Genomic DNA, 19,823 nt, shown 5'->3' on the forward strand with positions numbered 1-19,823 from the left:
CGCAGCACGACTACGACCAGCCTGTAACTGTGACAGTCTTCCTGGGGGCAGGGCCGCCAGCTGGGATGCACGCACGGACAATGCTCCTGCGAGAGGCCGGGGCCTAGACAACCCCCCCCCCCCCCCAAGGCTCCGGAGCCTCTCTGTGCCCTGTGACTCTTTCACATCAGTGAGGTCTTGCACCATGGCCAGGCGCTGCTCTGTGTCGCAGTCCCGGTTGGCATCAGCCAGGGGACACGGCGCCGTGTGGTGCCGGATGGCACCATGTGAGCTCACCTGAATGACAGCGTGTGGGACTTCAGAATGGTGCTGTCGGACTTTCGGCCTTGGCGGGGCCCCTGTAGGGTCTGTGCGTGGGTCCCCATACATCCATGCTCTCCAGAGTGGCACTGGCGGGACGAACAGGGTGCTCCTAAAACTACCTACGGCAGTGAGGCCCCTGCTCACTTGTTTAACCATTTAGTTCTTGGGTGATGGGAACCCCTCCGATTCCACATCCCCTGTTGGACTGTCATTTCAGTTTGGCTTTTTAAGGTGAAGTCCACAGAACAAGGGAGTAAATGAGTTTAAAACTCACAGTGCAAGCTCTACCTCGATAAAGCTGTTATTTAAAGAAAAAAGATGTGACTACTCTTCAACTTGGGGGAGTGCTTACTTTGGGGTAGGAAGCAACTGTAGGAGGAAAGAGAGAAGTCAGGAGCCTAGGGGAAAGAGCAGCAGAAAGTAGATGTGTGTGGGGGACCTCGGGCTGCTTCCCCCACCTCACTCAAGGGGGCCCATTTCTGCCCGGACTGAGGGCACACCTGCCTGGTGTTGAACATTTTGAGGATGGAGTCTTCGTGAAGTCACTCAACAAAGGCGGCCGAGGGACTGAGGTGGCCCTGATCACTTGGCAGCCCGTGTAAGCAACTGAAGCCAGAGCCGAGGCGCTCGAATCCCAGAAAAGGAAACTTGAGAACCGGCCATCCTAAACAGCCCAGTAGGCCTTCCCAAATAAGATGGCTGCTTCAGTTAGAGCCTGTTACATAGGGTCTGAGCTGGGCTTCCGGGTCTGCTAGCCGGCGTCCCTGGCGCCCCTCGCACTACTTTCAAGCTGGTGCTGCCGCAGTGAAATGGAGTGTATGCTCAAATACCTTCACAGTTCGTGAAACATTTTAACGTGCCTCAGTTTACCTTGTACCAGGTGTTAAATAGGGGGATGGTAGAGAGTGCCAGGAGCTTGTGCCCGGTGGCTAGGCGGGAGAGCACCTGGGCCTGTGCTTGGAGTGGTTCTTGTGGACGAGGCACGAGTGTGCATGGGGGCTTCTGGCCCAACATGTCAGGCTCGAAGCCCCCCCCCCCCCCCACTGCCAACCAGCATAGCTCACTTTTACCTCTTTTACATGTTCAATTTTATTGAAGAAAAGCTCTGTTCCCACAAAGTAGAAAAGCCACGCTGGGTACCTTGAACACGGGTCGGCTTCCTACGGGCATCCCTCGCGTTATCGGACTTCATTACGCACGGAAGGGTCGCGGCAGGTCTGTTGGCGCCCTTTTTCCCAAAGTACTTGCCTGTTTCGTGTCTGTCACATTTTGGTAGTTCTTACAACATTTCAACCTGTCCCGTTACTCTGTGTGTTGTGGCTACTGGCAGTGCTTTGGGGTGCCCCAAACCGCACATGTATACGATGGCAAACTTAACTGATACATGCTGTAGGTGGTCTGCCTGCTCCCCAGACTGGCCATTCCCCCCACCCCCATCTTCCTCCCTCGGGCCTCCCTATTCCCTGAGACCCCAAAGTATTGAAATCAGGCCAATTACTAACCCTACAATGGCCTCTAAGTGTTCAAGGGGAAGGAAGAGTCACGCGTCTCTCACTTTCAATCAAAAGCTAGAAGTGACCAAGCTTAGTGAGGAAGGTAGGTCGAGAGCCCAGATAGGCCGAAAGCTAGGCCTCTTGTGCCAAACAGCCAAGGAGTGCATGCACAGGAAAGTTCTTAAAGGATATGAAAGATGTTAGTCCAGTGAACACACAAGTGCTAAGAGACAGTTGTAGTGCTCTGGACAGAAGGGCAAACCAGCTGGAACGTTCCTTTAAGTCAAAGCCTAATGCACAGCAAGGCCCTAACTCTCTTCAGTTCTGTGAAGGCTGAGAGAGGTGAGGAAGCTGCAGAAGGAAAGTCTGAAGCTAGCAGAGGTTGGTTCGTGGGGTTTAAGGAAAGAAGCCGACTCCATAACATCAGAGTGCAAAGTGAAGCAGCACGTGCTGATGGAGAAGCTGCAGCGAGTGATCCAGAGGATCTGGCTCAGGTGACTGGCGGACAACAAATTTCCCATGTAGAAGAAACAGCCTTCTACTTAAGAAGATGCCCCTTAGGACTTTCACAGCTAGAGAGGAGAAGTTAATGTCTGGTTTTAAAGTTGCAAAGGGCAGGCTGAGTCTCCTGTTAGCAGCTGGTGCCTAAAAGGGCTACTGATAAAGCAGTAGTGCCAGTACTGGAGAGGATTAAGTCCATTTGGGAAAGAAGTTCTGTGGGTAAAATGCCATCGACCAGCACGGCCCGCTGCAGAGAAATCCTGAGTGAAGGGAAGAGTCACCGATGCAACGAGCTTCATCGCTGATCAGCCAGCAGCCGACATCCAGCCCAGACCCTCCACCTGCTGGAAGACTCACTCACTCAAGGCTCACATGATGGGTAGCAGTTTGTAGCAATAAAGTATATTTTCTTGAAGGTCGAGACCTTGTCTTTTCTGGACCTAATGCTCTTGCACACTTAACAGACTACAGTATAATGAGAACTTTGCACTGGGAAACCCCAAAATTAATTTGACTCGCTTTCTTGTGATGGTCTGGAACCAAACCGCAGTATCTCGGAGGTATGACTGGACCTTCAAGGGAACCCTGGAACAGACCTGCCTTGGAGCATGTTAGGAAGTCGGAGGTGACCGGGGAGCCCTGACGACAGCTGGGGCAGACGTGCTCCCAACAGAAAGCTCCATGAGCTCTGCCTACCCAGGACAGCGGAGCTGCCCTTGGTTCACCAGCAGGCCTGCTGCTCACCGGTCCCTGATGGGAAGCTGCTGCTGGGCAGCACACTCAGGAAGCGCCTGGGAAGGCCGCAGGCCGCCAGGCCAGGAATGGTCCGCAGGGGGCGCTCTCCACGGGCCTGCCCTGCGGAGCCCTGACCACCGCTAGAAGGCAATGTTCACGTCTTTGTGGAGTTACTAAGAAGAAAGGATTCCTTTGAAGGGTGGGTAGGAAAACCCAGCCTAGTCTGGAGCAGCCCATCCATAAGCGCAGGGGCAAGAGGGAGTGAGAAACAGCTGAAATCGGCTTCTTTGAATGTCTTTAGAAATGCAAACGCTTCTTTAAGTATGAATGCCCTTGCAATAAAAGCGAAAGCACTGACCAACTTCAGCCGGGGCGGCCGGGGGCGGCCTGTGTGAGCCCGCCCCCCAGGCAGACCTGAGACCCTCCAGCTCTTCCTTGCAGTACGGAAAGTGAGAGAAAGTGAGACCGAGTCTGCAGGTCTTCAGCACCGCCTGAAAAAAACAAAAACCAAATTAGATTTCCAGCGTGTCGCCCACAAGCTCTGTGGGTGCATGTTCTGAAAATATGAGTACCATGACATGCCGTTTTTGGAACAGCCTTTCCACGTTCTGTGCAAACTGGCAGTCAAGGCAGGTTAGGAAGTAAAGCGAAGCCAGAGGATGCCATTCTTCCTGAGGCTGGCCATGGCCCCGTGTGCGGAACAGGATGAAGAGCGGCCATGTGCGCAGAGCTGCTGTGAACCTTCCAGACGAGAAACTGGAGAGGGAGATGGGAATTGTATCTGACACTGTGCCTTCAGCTTGTGTTCAGGGCTATTTGAGACTGCTACCTAATGCGTTCAGTGATTTCTCGGGACTGGGACACCAGGGAAGTTCCTTTTGAGAAAGGGCTTCCTGTTGCACTTGTAACTGTACCACGCACACGTCGTATAGAGTAAAGGCCCGTGAAAGCAGCCCGACACTCGGCACGGTAAGTATGGGAAAGAGCGGCAGGGAGGCAACCACCACGACTTCGCTCTGCAACCTTGGACCAGGGAGATCACGGCTGGGGGAGCCAGCTCCTGAGAGGGGGACCTGCACAAAGTCCCTGAGGTGGCTTTGGGCAGTCGCATTCTCCATCGTGCAGCTCTAGAGAGCATGACGGCCCTGGCCCAGCCCTTGCTTCTCCTCTCCCTTGTCACTTTGCCAGTCGCCCTGGTGGCCCAGGCGGTGCCGGGAACGCAGGCCACGGGTTCGGTGTCCAGCCAGAGCTGTGGAAGCATTTTGTCCCCGGGTGCTGCACCCTGCCCCCTTGGTGATGATTCTTTCTCCTTCTCGGCTCAGTTCGTGTTCCTCACCTACGTGCTGGGAGTGGCCTGGCTGGGCGTGTTTGGCTTCTCCGCCGTGCCCGTGTTTATGTTCTACAACATCTGGTCAACTTGTGAGGTCATCAAGTCACCCCAGACCAACGGCACGGCCGCTGTGGAGCAGATCTGCGTGGATATCCGACAATATGGTACTGTCTCTTTGCGTTGCCCCGCTGAACCTCTACCCTCTTGTGCAGTTGTCTGCACCTTAGCGATTACATGGGTGGCTTTTTTAATCATTGTGATCGCTGTCATACGTTCTTCTGTTGGAATAGTACATACTCTTAACGTATGCTCTGTTTTCTGGAGGGAAATATCACTTAGGCTCTTAGTTGTAATGCAAATTTTTGTTGCATTTTCAAGTATGTAGTAAAGGAAACTTTTTGTACTGTATTATCAAGGAGCAGTGCATTATAACCAGACTTCTGGACATCAAAAGATTACAGATTTTTTTTTTCAATTTCTTTTCAGTTTTGTACCATTCAACTCTTTATCCAAAATATTGTGTATACACTGTAGTCCAATTAATTTCCATGTCCCACTCTTCAAATCCGGTCTTTTAAAATGACCAACTGCTTAAACTTCATCTGTCCTGGAAACCACAACAAAATCCAGACATATTTTAAAGTCATCAGACTGAACTCTATAAAAGCCGGCTGTTGGAAACCCCTTCAAACCTATTTTCTAATGAATGGGATACTCGCAATAGGCCGCTAACGCTGGTTCATTCTGACAAGCCACAGAAGGGGCCATTGCTCCTCCTGTCAATTAAACGGAGAGGCAGCCTCCTAAGTAAGGAGTTTAATGAGTGCTTCTCGCCAAGATGCTAGGGAATCCTGTTCCTGGCAGAAACAGCGAGGCGGGGGTGGAAAGAACTTTTCATTAAAATTAAAGACAAGATTTCTCGGGAGAGAGGACTATTTCATTTGTGATTCTTGTTTTTCCCATGTGGCTTGGCTTCAACATCTTCTCTTACAACCTAATGAGAAACTTGCCCAGGACTGCCCATTGGAGTACTGTTTTCTCATAAAGAGCAAGATTCAGCCTCACTGGTGGTTTGAAAACAGAGCATAAAGATGATTTTTTAAAGTATTTGTAAATATCTAGATGTATATCATTTCCTTATTAAATGTTTTCACTAAACACTTTTGGCTATCAGTGATCCTAGTTTTAAGTGTTCTATATTTGAAATCACTGGTTTCACTGACCCCATGAGGACTTGTCATTTCCCATTCTCCTAAAGCATCTCTTGGCCCATGTAAGGGATAAGGGACTTTTTTTTAAGATTTATTTATTTGACAGAGGGAGGGAGGCACAGTGAGAGACAGAACACAAGCAGGGGGAGTGGGAGAGGGAGAAACAGGCTTCCTGCCGAGCAGGGAGCCCGATGCGGGGTTTGATCCCAGGACCCTGGGATCATGACCTGAGCTGAAGGCAGATGCCCAACGACTGAGCCACCCAGGCGCCCCAGGGATAAGGGACTTTTTAAAGAAAGCCTTCCTTACCTCCGGGGAGAAGAGTAACTCGAGCTGTGTTTGTTTAAAAGCACACACCTACTACATGGTGGCACGGAGAACAGCAACCTGGTGGGCCATGGTGTGGTAGAGAGGAGTCAGGGTTCCAGTGGGAGACACGGAGTAGGGGGGATGGACTCCACAGTGTTTCCCTTTTTAAATTTCCAATTGGATTTTCAATCCCAATGAAAATGAATATAAAAGACCTACAAAATCCAAATTACCTATAGACTCTCCATTTTGGGACTTTAGTAGGAAGTCCACAGACTGGGAAATGCTGTGGGGGGGGGGGTTGTTCTACACCTTTAATTTTTACAAATAGGAGGTCAACTAAAGCGAGCACAATTGGTAGGGAAAACAAATCCGGTCTTAAGGCTCTTATGGACTAGTTGACTTTGCTCTCGTGCTGCTGTCTAAGGAGGACTTCATCTGCCCTCTGCAGAGCTGTCAAGTGTGGATGAGGAGCAGCGAGAGCACGGGGCACGGTGGGAGCCGCTAATAACTAACATTCTGTTGGGATTCACTTCACAGGTATCATTCCTTGGAATGCTTTCCCTGGGAAAATCTGTGGCTCCGCCCTTGAGAACATCTGCAACACCAATGAGGTAAATAAACCCTTCTCCTGTCAGGGCCTGGACACGGTCACTTGGCAAAGCAGGCTGAGGAAAGGGCCCTCTGAGGTAGAAAGAACAGGAGATGGTGCAAATGCTAGTAAGGGAAGCTTTTCTTTGCAGACTTTTTAGATCAAACAGTCTGTCTTTACCCACATTCATGCATTTTTTACCTGGAAAATGCCCCCTTTCCCATGGTCCAGCTGGTTCAGTGAGGATCCTTAGCACTCGGAGAGCTTTCTCCTTCGGCGATAATTTGAGAGTGGTCCTAGTCTCATCCATCTGAAAATACATGTAGATTCTTTTTCACCTTCACATAGCTTTTCAAAGTAGGACATTTATCACAGAACACATGTAAGTTAATTTTCATAGAAAAGATCCCCTTGAATTTGTATAGAAGCCCAGTTTCTCTAAATCTGATCACAGTTGATCACTGCTTCACTCTTAACTAGCAGAATATCCTAACCCACTTTGGTTTAAAATCAGACCTTAGAATATTCTTCAGGCATTGCTTTATAACTGTTCGTAAAAGAACATTTTTTTTAAGTGCACTAGTGGGAGCTTGCATACTTAAGAGAATCCGAGCCTGCTTTGGGAAAGCAGTGAGTTACTGAAATGTCAGCCAGTTTGCATATCCGTACCAGGACCTGGTTCCAAGCAGGGGCTCCCAAAGGTGACGGCACAGAGCAGTCAGCGAGGAGAATTATACTCACGGCGGAGGCCTGGCTACTGCCACTTACTTGGTCATGGGTCCAGCCCGGGCATCAGAAAGCTTTAGAAGTCCCCCCATCAGGTGCAGGCGGGGGGCAGCCGGGGCGTGCACACAGGCACGCAGCCTGCCAGAAAGCAGCCCGGGAGGAGACAGGACAGGGGGACGCCTGTTCCTTCCACAGCCAACGCTCACCTGGTGCCCTGTTCTTCCCTAGTTCTACATGTCCTACCACCTGTTCATCGTGGCCTGCGCCGGAGCTGGTGCCACCGTCGTTGCCCTGGTGAGTAACAACGGCCCCAGGCCCGGCCTAGCGCAGCTCCCCCCGTCGAGGCTCTAACGCCAGATTTGCCTTCCAGCCATACCCCTCCGGAACGCAGCCCTGGGTCCATCTGGGCTGGAGTGTAGGCAGTCCTGGTTGCCTGTCTGGGCCTGGAGGGATTTGGATTCTGTGGGAAGAAGAGAGGGTAGCTGAAGCTGGGCCGCCCGTTACCTGGGCCTGGCCTAGGCCAGGGGTGCATATTTCGCCCTGACTTGCAGGACTTTGGTCACTGACAGCTATTCATGGGAGGCATTACCCATTTCTTTGCCAAGAAATCTTAATTTCCAAGTGGAAATATGTATTTATACACCTACATACCTGTACGGTTGATCTTGTTCTATAAAGTCTCCTCCAACACTGAGCCACTGTTTCTAGAGGGAAACACAGGGTTCATTTTCTGCCAGCGCCACGGAACACCACCTAACCTTGCTTGATGTGGTTCTGTTCAAGACATCTTAGTGAGCAGAGAGCACAGCTGTATTCACAGTGACCTCCCGGTCTCAGCACCGTAGCAGCTCCGTGGCCCCTCCGAGCCTTCCTGCTCTCTGCAGGCTGGCGAGAGCCCTTCACTCGGCACTACGGTTAGGAAACCTCACAAAACGCCGTAGCACTAACTAGCCTGCACCAAGGCTGCTCGGCTACAGCCTGAGACAAGCAAGCAGCGTGGTGCCTTGGTTGACCGCAGCTGGGAGACTAAACCTCTGCCCCACTCTGCGTGTCCCCCAGTGACCATGGCCGTGCCATAAGCAGTGATGGGCACACGGAGGGAATTGGGCGCACAGGGAAGCCACAGCTAACGAGGAGCACCTGTAAAGAGCCCCGGGATTCTGTGGGCCTCCGCGTGTACAGCTAGAAGTCGGGAGGGCTCGGTTTGGGATTTCGAGAGATCTAGGATTGGCAGACCCAGAGGGAAACGGCATGAGCTTGGAAAGGAGTCCCTCCTTACTAGGCCCTGCAGAGAACGACCCATGCCGTGCCGGCGGCGACCTGTGTTCTTGCTGAGCTAGGGGCCGGCCGAGGAGGCAGGCTGGGGCAGACCAGGGGACACGGGGCCTGGGGCTTCATGGCTCAGGCTGCTGCCCCGGCGCTCTGATTCTTTCAACACCTCCAAGTCTTCGTAATAAACGGCCTGAGGGCAGAGGCCAGGACTAGCAGCGTGTATGTGAAGTGAGAGGAAGTTGGTGTGCTACGTAGGAACCCCTTCCGGGTGATGATAAACGGGAAAGCAGCCACGCTGGGGGGACTGCCTGTATCTTACTGTCGTGTTCTGTTCTCTTCCACCAGCTGATCTACATGATGGCTACTACCTATAACTATGCCGTCTTGAAGTTTAAGAGTCGGGAAGATTGCTGCACTAAATTCTAAATTGCTTAAGGCCTACAAGGAGCTGTAGGGAGCTCTCCTCGGTAGCCTGAAATCTCCCTGACGCCCCAGACTAAAGCCGAGTCTAGGTTGCTGCAGTTTGGTGACAGTAATTTGTAAATAGCTTTAGTCCACTCATTTTGCATTGTAGCCTAATTAGATGCCTTACCCTGAGTGAATTACAAAATGATGAGATCTGGCTATTTCCACGTTGTGAAAAGAATTCAGTTATGTACTGACCTTGGTGAGCATCCGTTAAAAAATAATTCTCTTGAACTTTGAGCAGTATCTCTAAATGAAGTGTTAAAACTTTGTAATACCTGCCTTGTCCGTTACTGTTGCTTGCTTGATAACCAATACCAGTGCTGGAGAGATGGCAGAGAGATGCGTTTTCATCTGGATTTTTTTTGTTTTCTTAGACTCTGGAAAAAAGGCAAACATATTTTAAATTTGACTAAAACTTTTTTTTCTGATTACATGGCTCACTACCAAATACATGCCCCTCCAATTAGCCTGCCAGCTAGAGGACAATGTGAAGAATAAAGGGCACCCCGTTACCTTCTGTGAGACCAGGATCTGTACGTGGGGTGTGTGTTCTCTCTGCACCACCCAGTCACCCCTTACCTGGTGGTGTTGTGTTCCCGGTGCGGAGCCCCTGATTCCTCATAGCCAGGTCTCACATCGCACATCAGATTCTGAGGGGAAGAGAAATTGTGCCTGGATCTGAAAGTCTCAAATATGTTGAAAAGGAAATAGGAGGAACCGGAGATATAGATTTTGGAGGAAAAATGAGTGGGCAAGAAGTGTTGGCCGCCCCCACTTTAAAGAAGAAGGATTTGTACATTTGGGACCTGCACGAATGGCAGTCTTAGAACGAAAACTGGAGGTGCGCCCCTAAGCACATGCTCACACAGATTGCAGGCTGTGCTTAGAGGTCTTAATTTTCCCATGTTAACTGTGTAGTTGATGAGTTACTCAAAATAAGTATCATTCACTTGTAGGCCTTTGGGGAACTGATTTTTATCCACAGAGAGGAAAGACCTTTGCCCCACACTGATTTTAAAATAAGCACACCAGGTGTTTCCGAACGTCTATGTTAGTTGTTAAAATTACTCCCAAAATGGGGGGGGATAAAAACCACTCTCTCCTATTTCATTTTTGCTTTTTCTTAACAATAACTTTGGCCATTTTTTTCAGTTCATCGTGTTTGTATACTAACTTTTCTTCAGCCTCTTACTCTTAAGCATACTAGTAGAGCATGCTTCCAGAATCTGATGGCTCTGACAGCAGAATGAGAATTAATACAGAATAACCCTCTCCCTTTTGACAGTAAAGACCGTCTAATCTGCCTAGCAGCTGCTTTGCCTTCTGACATGCTCACTAGCCATCATGCTCACCCTTCTTTTCCAGATCCACTTCCTCATGATACTGTCTTCTAACTGGGCTTACTTAAAGGATGCAAGCAAAATGCAGGCTTACCAGGATATCAAAGCAAAGGAAGAACAGGAACTGCAAGATATTCAGTCTCGGTCAAAAGAACAACTCAATTCGTACACATAAATGTTTGCCAGAGTGTTACGGCCGACGACTTGAGCGCTCTGCCCACTCCTGAGACAGCTGCCCTGCAGTAGAGATGTGTACCCCACCAAACAACCTAAACACTTCCCTGTCCGGCTCGAGCTGCTGGGCTGTATTTCCAGGAACACCTTCCAGCAGGTCAAGCTTTTTCTTTAGAGCAGATATTGGAGGTTTCATGTTAGCCATTTTAAAAGGCAACACTTTGAGAAAAGGATGGTTGATCTTTCTGCAATTGGTGGCATGTTCAGGTTTGTCGGTCGAGCGATCCCACCAGGAGAGGCGCTGGGGAGCTGGCCTGTTCGGCTGTGCCGGCATCCAGGAACGTGACCGTCAATTCGCATACGCCATCTGTCCTGCAGTCACTTTACCTATGTAGGGAAGAAAATGCAATTGGGCTGGGGGGCGTTCCATTTCTGATAGCTGACATTTATTACACTTTGGCTCAAAGATAATGTGATTCTTAACAATTGACTTTTTTAAATTAGCTGCCTTCCCTACCCCTTGAGTCCAGGCCACATTAATTTCCTGATCCAATTAGAAATCTATTTTTCAATAATGCTAAAAGGAACTACTATAATTCTGCTACGCCTGCCACAGAAGAAGCTGGATTCGGACTCCTTGACAAGCTTTCCAAAATCAATTTCATAATAGATTTCCTTTAAATAAAATGGCCCAGTCGTCATTCTTCCTGGGAAATAAATGTCAGCTCTGCCTTAATGAGTATTTGTTTTAAATTTCTAAGAACGTATTTTACAACAGGAGACCCAAATCCTTCATAGACTTTTGTTCCACCAAGGTTTTTCTTAATTAAGAAGTGTTACCTTATTAAAATGACCACCATTCTAAACCATTTTTATGTGGTCTGAATAGCAAGTTTACAGTTTCGTACCAACTATCTAAAACCTAATTACAAATAGACCACAGACCTCCTCCTCCTCCTTTTATAGACTTGAATACTTAAGTAATTTAAATTAGGGTTGGTATTTATTTCATTTTTTAAATCTTTCCTGGAATAATAAAAGTTGGATGTTCAGCAAAAAAACACCTGCTTGAGTTTAAGCCATTTTCAAAAGAAACTTGCCTTCTAAACCATTGTGTTCCAGAACATTAAGTGATTATAGGTATTGGGTATTAGTGACGGTAAACTTTGTGTTGTTCTTTATGAAATGATACATATAACTGTCGGGTGCATCAGTGCTTTTTAAAAGGGGCTGCATAATATAGGGTTAACTATGTATATTCATGTTAAGAATTAACTTGTGGTTTGGCTGTTTCCTGGATTTTAAAACATATACATGTGCAGAAATGTATTAAAATGAAAGGAAGCATACCTTTATCAAGATGCTATTAAAATTGAACTTCAAGTATAATATTTCATTTGGATTCTTTTTGTTGTTGTTAATGCCTAAAAATGCCTATTTGGATCTTGACTTTTTTTTTTTTTTCAATTGGGAGAAGCTCTCTTTTGTGTAGAACAGTTGTTCCAGAATAGCTTGTTTTGTTTTCCTGTTGCATGACAGACTTAAATATTTTTTTTCCAGCAGTGGAGGTGCTGTTAGAGTCCCGTGTTCTAGAACAGGCAGTGTCTCAAGCCTAATTTTACTTTTCTAATTCTGGTAGCTATTACCAGGAATTTTTGAAAGTTTTGTTTAAGTAGTCTAATATTTTTTATGTAAAGAGCATTAAATTTTGCTATGTATAAATTTTTGTAACCTAACAGTGAATCAATATTTTCTATCAGTGCCAAGGGCTTCCTGTAGTTCTATTCAAGTGTTACAATAAATATTTGTAGATAATAGTCAATACTTGTGTATGCTTATTTTAAAGATCTATTTAGGTGGAAATAGTTGTGGATGTACTAAGAGTAATGCAATAAAAGTATAGCTTCACTCACTTGCCTTTTTACCATACATAAATACTATCTTTCTCTGTCTCTAGTATGGTGTCATTTTTAAATAGTACGCATTATCAAGATTTCACATGTGTATGGAAATCGTGTTTATAGGTGGATGCTACCACCATCTCTCTAGTTTTGTGAAGTATAGAAATTTTCTGACTAGCGTCCACAAATGAAAGCAATTATACATATGGGATTAACACAAAGCTTAAGTGTGGGGAAAGAAAAAACAATGTCAAACCTTCCGAAGGGTCCATGTACCCCTGGCTCCTTTACAAACCCAAGGTAGAAAAGATCTAGCTCCTAAAAACAAAACTCTAGATCTAACAGCTCTCTAAAGCAGCAGAGCTAAGTTTGTTACTTAGGATTTCATTTTACTATCAGTTTACTTATCTGTTAGCACAATTATGCACTGGGATTTTCATCATCTGAACTTCCTGAGTAAGGACCAGCTCTTGTCACTTACTGAGACACTGCCGTTTTCTCAATGAGGTGCCACCTCAGGATCCTCGCCCTTCCTTCACCCTCGGCAGGAAAAAATCAGGACCCCAATTAGTATGCTCTTTGCCCCACTACTTAATACCTTCTGTTTTTGTAGCATTTTGTGCAGTTAAGTTACATAACAAACTGTGTGTAAATCCTGTCTAGATGAGATCATAACCAACAGCCACCCAGGCGCCCCACATGCAGTCTCTTAATAATCGACAGTGATCCTGCCACAGAGTATAGGAACCTCTAGAGGGTGCGTAGCAATTTTTCATTTCTCTAACTCGGCCTTGTGAAACTTGACTTTCAAATTGGTAAAGAGATGAAAATAAAGTCACAATTTAAGTCCATTAAAAAATGACAACTAAAGATTCCACAATAAAAAACTTGAAAAAAAATCCTTTCAGGGCTTTTTAATGCTAGGATAGTCCTACTTTTAGAAGATTTAAAAGAAACGATCCCTTTGTTAGTATCTTCTCCTAAAGCACGACCTCTTTCTCTAGTCAGTGCAGGGTTCATCTGTTCTCAGATGTTTGTGCAAAATTTCAAAATGAGTGTTAGGATGAATAAAATTACAGAAAGTTTTGAGGAAACAAAAATACAAATAAAGTCAGGTTGGCCCAAGAACATCCTTTTTCCAACCTGTCCCCCAGCCTTCCTCACTGTTTTGATATTTGAACTTGACCCACCTGGGGAAGATTTGAACAAAGATGCATTCAGGGGGTCTTGTCCAGGTGGGAGCGGGCAGGGGAGTTCTCACATGACACATCACGCATCCATAGCCCTTCTAGAGGATACAGCCATCTGAAAAGGTATATAAGAAATGTCTTCTCTTTAAATGGGATCGGTCCTGATGTGGAATATTAAGAATGCTGCTTAGAATTTAAGTTGACTGAAAAATCAAGCTATAAAACAAGTATGCAATGAGTTACTTATACAAGGTCTTTGAAAACACAAGGGGGGGAAAAACTGAGTCACATCAAAACGTGTTAAGAAGTTAGCTGAGGGTTCTGGCCCAAGATGGTGACGCAGGAGGCCCCTTAACTCCTCCCCAGAATACAGCAAATGTGCCACTACACCCAGATTAATTTTTGATGAAAAAAATCCAACTAGCTGAGCTACTCTTACACATTTGGCAATCAAAAAAATACACACTGAAATGGGCAGGAAAAGCTGAGCCAAGCCCTCACCATAAACCCCAACCCCAACACGATGCCACAAAATCAGCTGGAAGCTGCCAACTGCAAGGTTCTCCCTGAACGTTTAGACCCCACATTTAGCACCTCAACTTTTAAGGCTGAGAGATGGGCCCCTAAAACAGCTAACTTTTTTTTAAAAGATATTATTTATTTATTTGGGAGAGAGACAGAGACCGAGAGAGCACAAGCAGAGGGAGAGGCAGAGAGAGGGAGAAGCAGACTCCCTGCTGAGCTGGGAGCCAGACAGGGGCTCAATCCCAGGACCTGGAGATCATGACCTGAGCCAAAGGCAGACGCTTAACCATCTGAGCCATCCAGGTCCCCGAAAAAACCTAATTCTTAAAGCCAGTAGGGCTTGTATCCACGAGACCAGACCCAGAAAACTAACAAAGAAATGGTGCTTAACCAGCCCTAGAGGTCTAGCTCCTGATCTTTCCCTGAAAAGGATCTGGTTGCATATATTAAAAGCTGTTGCCTCAGAGTCCAGCTTCTACACTGAGCACACCTCTAGGGGCTGCCTGCCTCCTATTGCCAGCAGAGAACAGGGAAGCCAGTGGATGCCTCCTCCATCTGCTCCCCTCTAGCCCACTCCAAAGCACCCGTATCTCTCTGGAAGGTTATGCACATTGTGCCTCAGTTTTAGTAGCTGCCACCCAACATATCCCTGGAATACCTGGCTCTGAGACCCAATGCTGCTTGCATTCAGGAGTTCCATGGGACTGCAGCAAAAAAAAAAAAAAAAAAAGAAAGGAAGAAGCAGTTTTTAATGGGCACAGGAGCAACATTCCCCCAACTCCCCCACCTCCCCGGCCGTGGCTAAATACCTCAGCCAAGTGCAGAGGAACTTGGCCTAGGGAAGATGGGAAAAACACCCATCTCACTGGTTATCCCAAAAAGAGGTGTAACTTACATATTCTCCCAGCTGCTATCTGAGAATCTGGCTTCTAATCAAACTGCATCTATGTGCTGTGATCTTACCCACTGGAATGCTAAGCAGTCTTGACAAACACTCAACTAGTAGGAAGCACCAAGAACAAAAAAAGTTGTAGACAATCACAAAAATTTAAGAAGCAACCAAGAGCTTGGGCCAGCCCAACTGAGGAGGTTCACCTCTTACACAAGACCACTCTAGACTGGGATAGGTGGCTGTTTAAAAGGGTAGAAACCAACACACAATGAAGGAAAATGAAGAGATGGTGGAGTATGTTCTAAACAAAAGAACAGAACTCCAGAAACAGATCTTAATGAAATAGAAATAAGTGACTTACCTAAGAGTGCAAATTAACAGTTATACAGATGCTCATGGTGGTCAGAACAACACATGAACAAACTGAAAATTTCAACAAAGAGAAAATAAGTATCAAACCATATAGCTGAAGAACACAATAACAACTGAAAAATTCAGTAGAGGGGTCAACAGCAGACTAGATCAAACAGAAGAAAGCATCAGCAAACTTGGAAAACAGGCCAGTGGAATTCATCCTGTCAGAGAGCCCGAAAGCCTGAAGAGTTCCAAAAAGTATCAATCTAAAGAAATGCACACCGAGACACAGTATAATTGAAGTGTCCAAAGTTAAAGAATCTTAAAGCAGGAAAAGAAAACCTTGTAACATACAAAGGAAACCCCATAAGACTACCAACAGATTTGTCAGCAAAAACTTTGCAGGCCAGAAGGGAGTGGTATGGTCTGAGCCACCCAGGCGCCCCCCAGCCTTACATGTTAAAGGTAGTTCTTCACGCTGAAAAGATGCTAATTAGCAACAGGAAAATCTATCAAAGTATAAAACTCACTCATAAAGGTAAACATAGAGTTAAAATCAGAATACGCTAATGTTGTAACAGTGTTGGGTAAATCACAACTCTAGGGTGAAGATTAAGAGACAGGGGCACCTGTGTGGCTCAGTCATTAGGCATCTGCCTTCGGCTCAGGTCGTGATCCCAGGGTCCTGGGATCGAGCCCCGCATCGGGCTCCCTGCTCAGTGGGGGGCCTGCTTCTCCCTCTCCCACTCCCCCTGCTTGCGTTCCCTCTCTTGCTGTGTCTCTCTCTGTCAAATAAATAAATAAAATCTTAAAAAAAAAAAAAGATTGAGACAAAAGTACTAAAAATAACTATACAATTTGCAAATGAATATCAAAAACAAAATGTGGAGGCAATGTACAAATGTAGAGCTTCTGTATATGTTCAAACATAAGTTGTTATGAGCTTAAAATAGACTACTATAGGGGCGCCTGGGTGTCTCAGTCAGTTAAAACATCTGACTCTTTATTTTGGCTCATGTCATGATCTCAAGGTTGTGGGTTTGAACCCTGCATTGGGCTCCATGTTCAGCAGGGAGTCTGCTTGAGATTCTCTCCCTCTCCCTCTGCCCACTGCCCTGCTTGCCCACTCTCTCTCGAATAAATAAGTTTTTTTAAAAAAATAGGCTGTTATACATACCTTGTTTGTAAGCTCCATGGTAACCACAAAGCAAAAGCCTGCAGTAGATACACAAAAGATAAAACCCAGGGGCGCCTGGGTGGCTCAGTCAGTTAGGTGTCTGCCTTTAGCTCAGGTCATGATCCCAGGGTCCTGGGATCGAGTCCCACGTTGGGCTCCCTGCTCAATGGGGAGCCTGCTTCTCCCTCTCCCTGCCCCTCCCCCTGCTCATACTCTCTCTCTGTCAAATAAATAAAATCTTAAAAAAAAAAAGAAACCCAAGCATACCACTACTGAAAATCATCAAAATACAAAGGAAGAGAGTAAGAGAAAGAAACAAAGGAATTGCAAAACAACCAGAAAACAACAACATGGTGGAAGTAATTCTGTACCTATCGATAATTAGTTTAAATATAAATGGACTCAATTCCCCCAATCAAAAGACACAGTGGCTGAATGGATAAAAAACCAAGATCCATAAATATGCTACCTACAAAACACTCACTTTAGCTTTAAGGACACACCAGACTGAAAGTGAAGGGATGGAAAAAGATATTCCATGCAAACAGCCAAAACAGAGTAGGGGTAGCTATACATACATCAGAAGATAGACTTTAAGCCAAAAACTAACAAGAGACAAAGAAGTTCATCATATAATACTAAGAGGGTAAATTCATCAAAAAATAGAGCATTTGTAAATACTGATGCACCCAACATCAGAGCACATAAACATAGGAAGCAAATATTAACAGACCTCCAAAGGGAGAATTAGACAGCAGTACAATCACAACAGGGGACTTTAATACCCCATTTTCAAAAATGGAGATCATCCAGACAGAAAATCAATCAATAAGGAAACACTGGACTTCAACAACACATTGGACCAGATGGACTTAACCGACATTTACAGAACATTCCATCTGTTAACCTTAAAAATAAAACAGCCAGTTATTTTACCAGTAAAATGAGTTTATTCAGGAATAGCAGAGGAATTGCAATTTGAGTCACGCAAGCTATAGCAAACCACAGGCAGAGTCTGAAGAACAAAGGAAAGGAAGCTTACAGAGGAAAAAGGAGGAAGAAAGGAGGGAATGCTTTGACCAAAAGTCTCTTGGAGGAAAGCCAGAGTTCAGGGTGGTGACGGGTTTCTCATTGGCTAGGCAACTGCTGGGCAAGGAGAAAACCTTTCTCCTGCTGAGGCAGTGAAGTGAACTTCCTCCTGCCTGGAAATATGAAGTAAGCTGTGATAGAAAGTTCGTGTGTGTGACAGCTTCCCCTCCAGGGCTTTCGGACTCCATTCTAAATCAAGTTTCCCTTTATTTTCACATTTCCCCCTTTTGATCAAGAGCTTTCTCCAAAAGCATAACTGATCAAGAGTTGAGTTCTCTGTATTAACTGTTTTTGTCCCTTGGTGCCATGAAGGACCTTTCCTGGTTATCACATCCCACATCACAGGGAAAATACATAGCAGTTACAAACCAGTAAGGCCCCATTTGAGTAATAAGAAGGTTAGGAGGGAGAACTCTCAGGCATTTCCCATCCAAAGGCTATATCTTGTCAAGGTTGTACACACGAGATCAGCTCGAAGCACTGAGCCAGTGTCACCTTATCGGGTACATCATTTCTACCAAGGTTTGACAGGCCACAAGTACAAAACTTAAAATTACAGAGTAGAATTAAAAGTAGCAGGACAGGGGCACCTGGGTGGCTCAGTCGGTTAAGTGTCCAACTCTTGGTTTCGGCTCAGGTCACGATCTCAGGGTCGTGAGACTGAGCCCCACATCGGGCTCCACGTTCAGCACAGAGTCTGCTTGAGAGTCTCCTTTGTTCTTCTTTTTCAAGATTGCTTTGGCCATTTGGGTCTTTTGAGGTTCCATACAACAGGGAGTATCTGCGATTGCACAAACACCTCCTGGTGTATCAAGTAGGTAATTAAGGGCTATGTGACTGTCCAAAACTACTTCAGCCAATGAGTCAAGTGATCATTGCTGGACGGCTGCTGCTTTGGCTGTGGAGCAGACTAGCTCTCCCAATGGAGGCCTACTTGCAATAATCAGGCATGCCTCCTGGAAGTTCCCGTTTCAGGTGGCTATGGAGGTTTAATGGGGTAGACTACCACGGGAGGCTTCTGATTTATTATGGATGTTGACAGCGACAGTTAAACATCCCATTAAGGACTGACCTCCAACTCGCCAGCTATCTAAACATTCATATGCCCATGGGAAATACCATCCACTGCAGACAAAAATGAAACCAGGTGAAGTACAGAGGTCTCCAGCTAAGGTCTGCTTACTAATAGATCCATTAGCTGGAATTCCCTGATTGACCTTTTTTCCTTTTAAAGATGTTATTTATTTATTTGAAAGAGAGAGAGAGCATGAGAGAGAGAGAGAGAGAGAGCATGAGCGGGGGGCGGGGAGGCAGAGGGAGAGGGAGAAGCAGACTCCCCACTGAGCAGGGAGCCCAATATGCGACTTGATCCCAGAACCCTGGGATCATGACCTGAGCTGAAGGCAGACGCTTAACTGACTGAGCCATCCAGGCGCCCCCTGACTGACCTTTTCAAGGCAGGAATCAGAGGAATTGGCATGACATTCTGTGAGGTAACATCCCATCCTGAAAGGGTCTTTTCTGAAAGCCTTGCAAAGAGCAACTGGCCCATCTGTATGTCCCTTGCAGGGAACGGACTGTATTTAGATAGGGAAAAGACTGGGGGGGGGGGGTGCAAATGTCATACGATTGGCAGGGATGCAAGTGTCAGGCTGACCTAGTACGATTATGGCTGGAGGAAGTTTGAAACAAGGTGTGAGAACACCTGGCTGTAAATAGCCTAATCCGATAGGTAACATCCATAGACTTGGCAGGCAGAATCAACAGTGGCATTTGGGACTAAGACAATTGGTGACACATAAGACCAAGGGATCTCTGATGTAATGAACCTTTCAGTTTCTGGACAGATTCGACAGTCAGAGAGGTTTCCCCTTTTTGCAATAGATTGGGAAATATGGATCAGGACGCTGTCCTGAACAAGAGAGGAAGAAATTAAATAAGCAGCAGCAGCAGCAGCAAGAAAAAGGCATACAGGCCTGGTCTGGTCACCTTGGGAAAGCAGTCTCCTTTAGCTTCATCTGTTTCAACTTCCGGGATCTTTACTTTCAGGTCACCAGATGGTGTGTGTCCAGTCAGGGTTTGGCACTTGCTTAGATATGATACCTGGATCCAAGAGCATATTCCTTGAAGTCTGGCAGCACAAGGGTTGGTTAACAGTCCCTGATAGGGCCTTTCCATGGGGCTGAAGTGTCCTTCTGGAGATATCTTTCCCAATGGTAAAATCTCTGGGCTGCAGATTAT

General features: G+C 46.4%; 1 protein-coding gene and 1 long non-coding RNA gene across 14 annotated transcripts in view; one reads left to right on the forward strand and one right to left on the reverse strand.

The window, feature by feature from the left end:
* Positions 1 to 12,366, forward strand: part of GPM6B (glycoprotein M6B) — a 155,247-nt gene extending 142,881 nt beyond the window's left edge. For 9 of the 12 annotated variants that reach the window (XM_078064260.1, XM_078064255.1, XM_078064253.1 and 6 more), the window contains 4 exons: positions 4,355 to 4,526; positions 6,423 to 6,496; positions 7,429 to 7,494; positions 10,306 to 12,366. In XM_078064260.1, the coding sequence (XP_077920386.1) occupies positions 4,355 to 4,526; positions 6,423 to 6,496; positions 7,429 to 7,494; positions 10,306 to 10,455 (462 nt within the window). In that variant the 3' untranslated portion in view covers positions 10,456 to 12,366. Of the gene's footprint in view, positions 1 to 4,354; positions 4,527 to 6,422; positions 6,497 to 7,428; positions 7,495 to 8,817; positions 9,213 to 10,305 lie in introns of those variants that run through there. The other 3 variants (XM_078064254.1, XM_036123687.2, XM_078064261.1) reach the window with 1 other exon arrangement.
* On the reverse strand, positions 1,368 to 16,508 carry LOC118555528 (uncharacterized). Of its 2 annotated transcripts, none has more exons than XR_013444617.1 (6): positions 16,494 to 16,508; positions 13,546 to 13,660; positions 7,852 to 12,888; positions 7,577 to 7,660; positions 6,676 to 6,784; positions 1,368 to 4,969 (listed from the first exon to the last, which is right to left on the reverse strand). It is a non-coding gene; the product is annotated as an uncharacterized LOC118555528 (long non-coding RNA). The 2 variants fall into 2 exon arrangements; XR_013444616.1 differs by lacking the exon at positions 16,494 to 16,508 and adding an exon at positions 14,729 to 14,743.
* Between the last annotated feature and the right edge of the window lie 3,315 nt (positions 16,509 to 19,823).

Source organism: Halichoerus grypus, chromosome X (genome assembly GCF_964656455.1).
Source record: "Halichoerus grypus chromosome X, mHalGry1.hap1.1, whole genome shotgun sequence".
NCBI lineage: Eukaryota > Metazoa > Chordata > Mammalia > Carnivora > Phocidae > Halichoerus > Halichoerus grypus.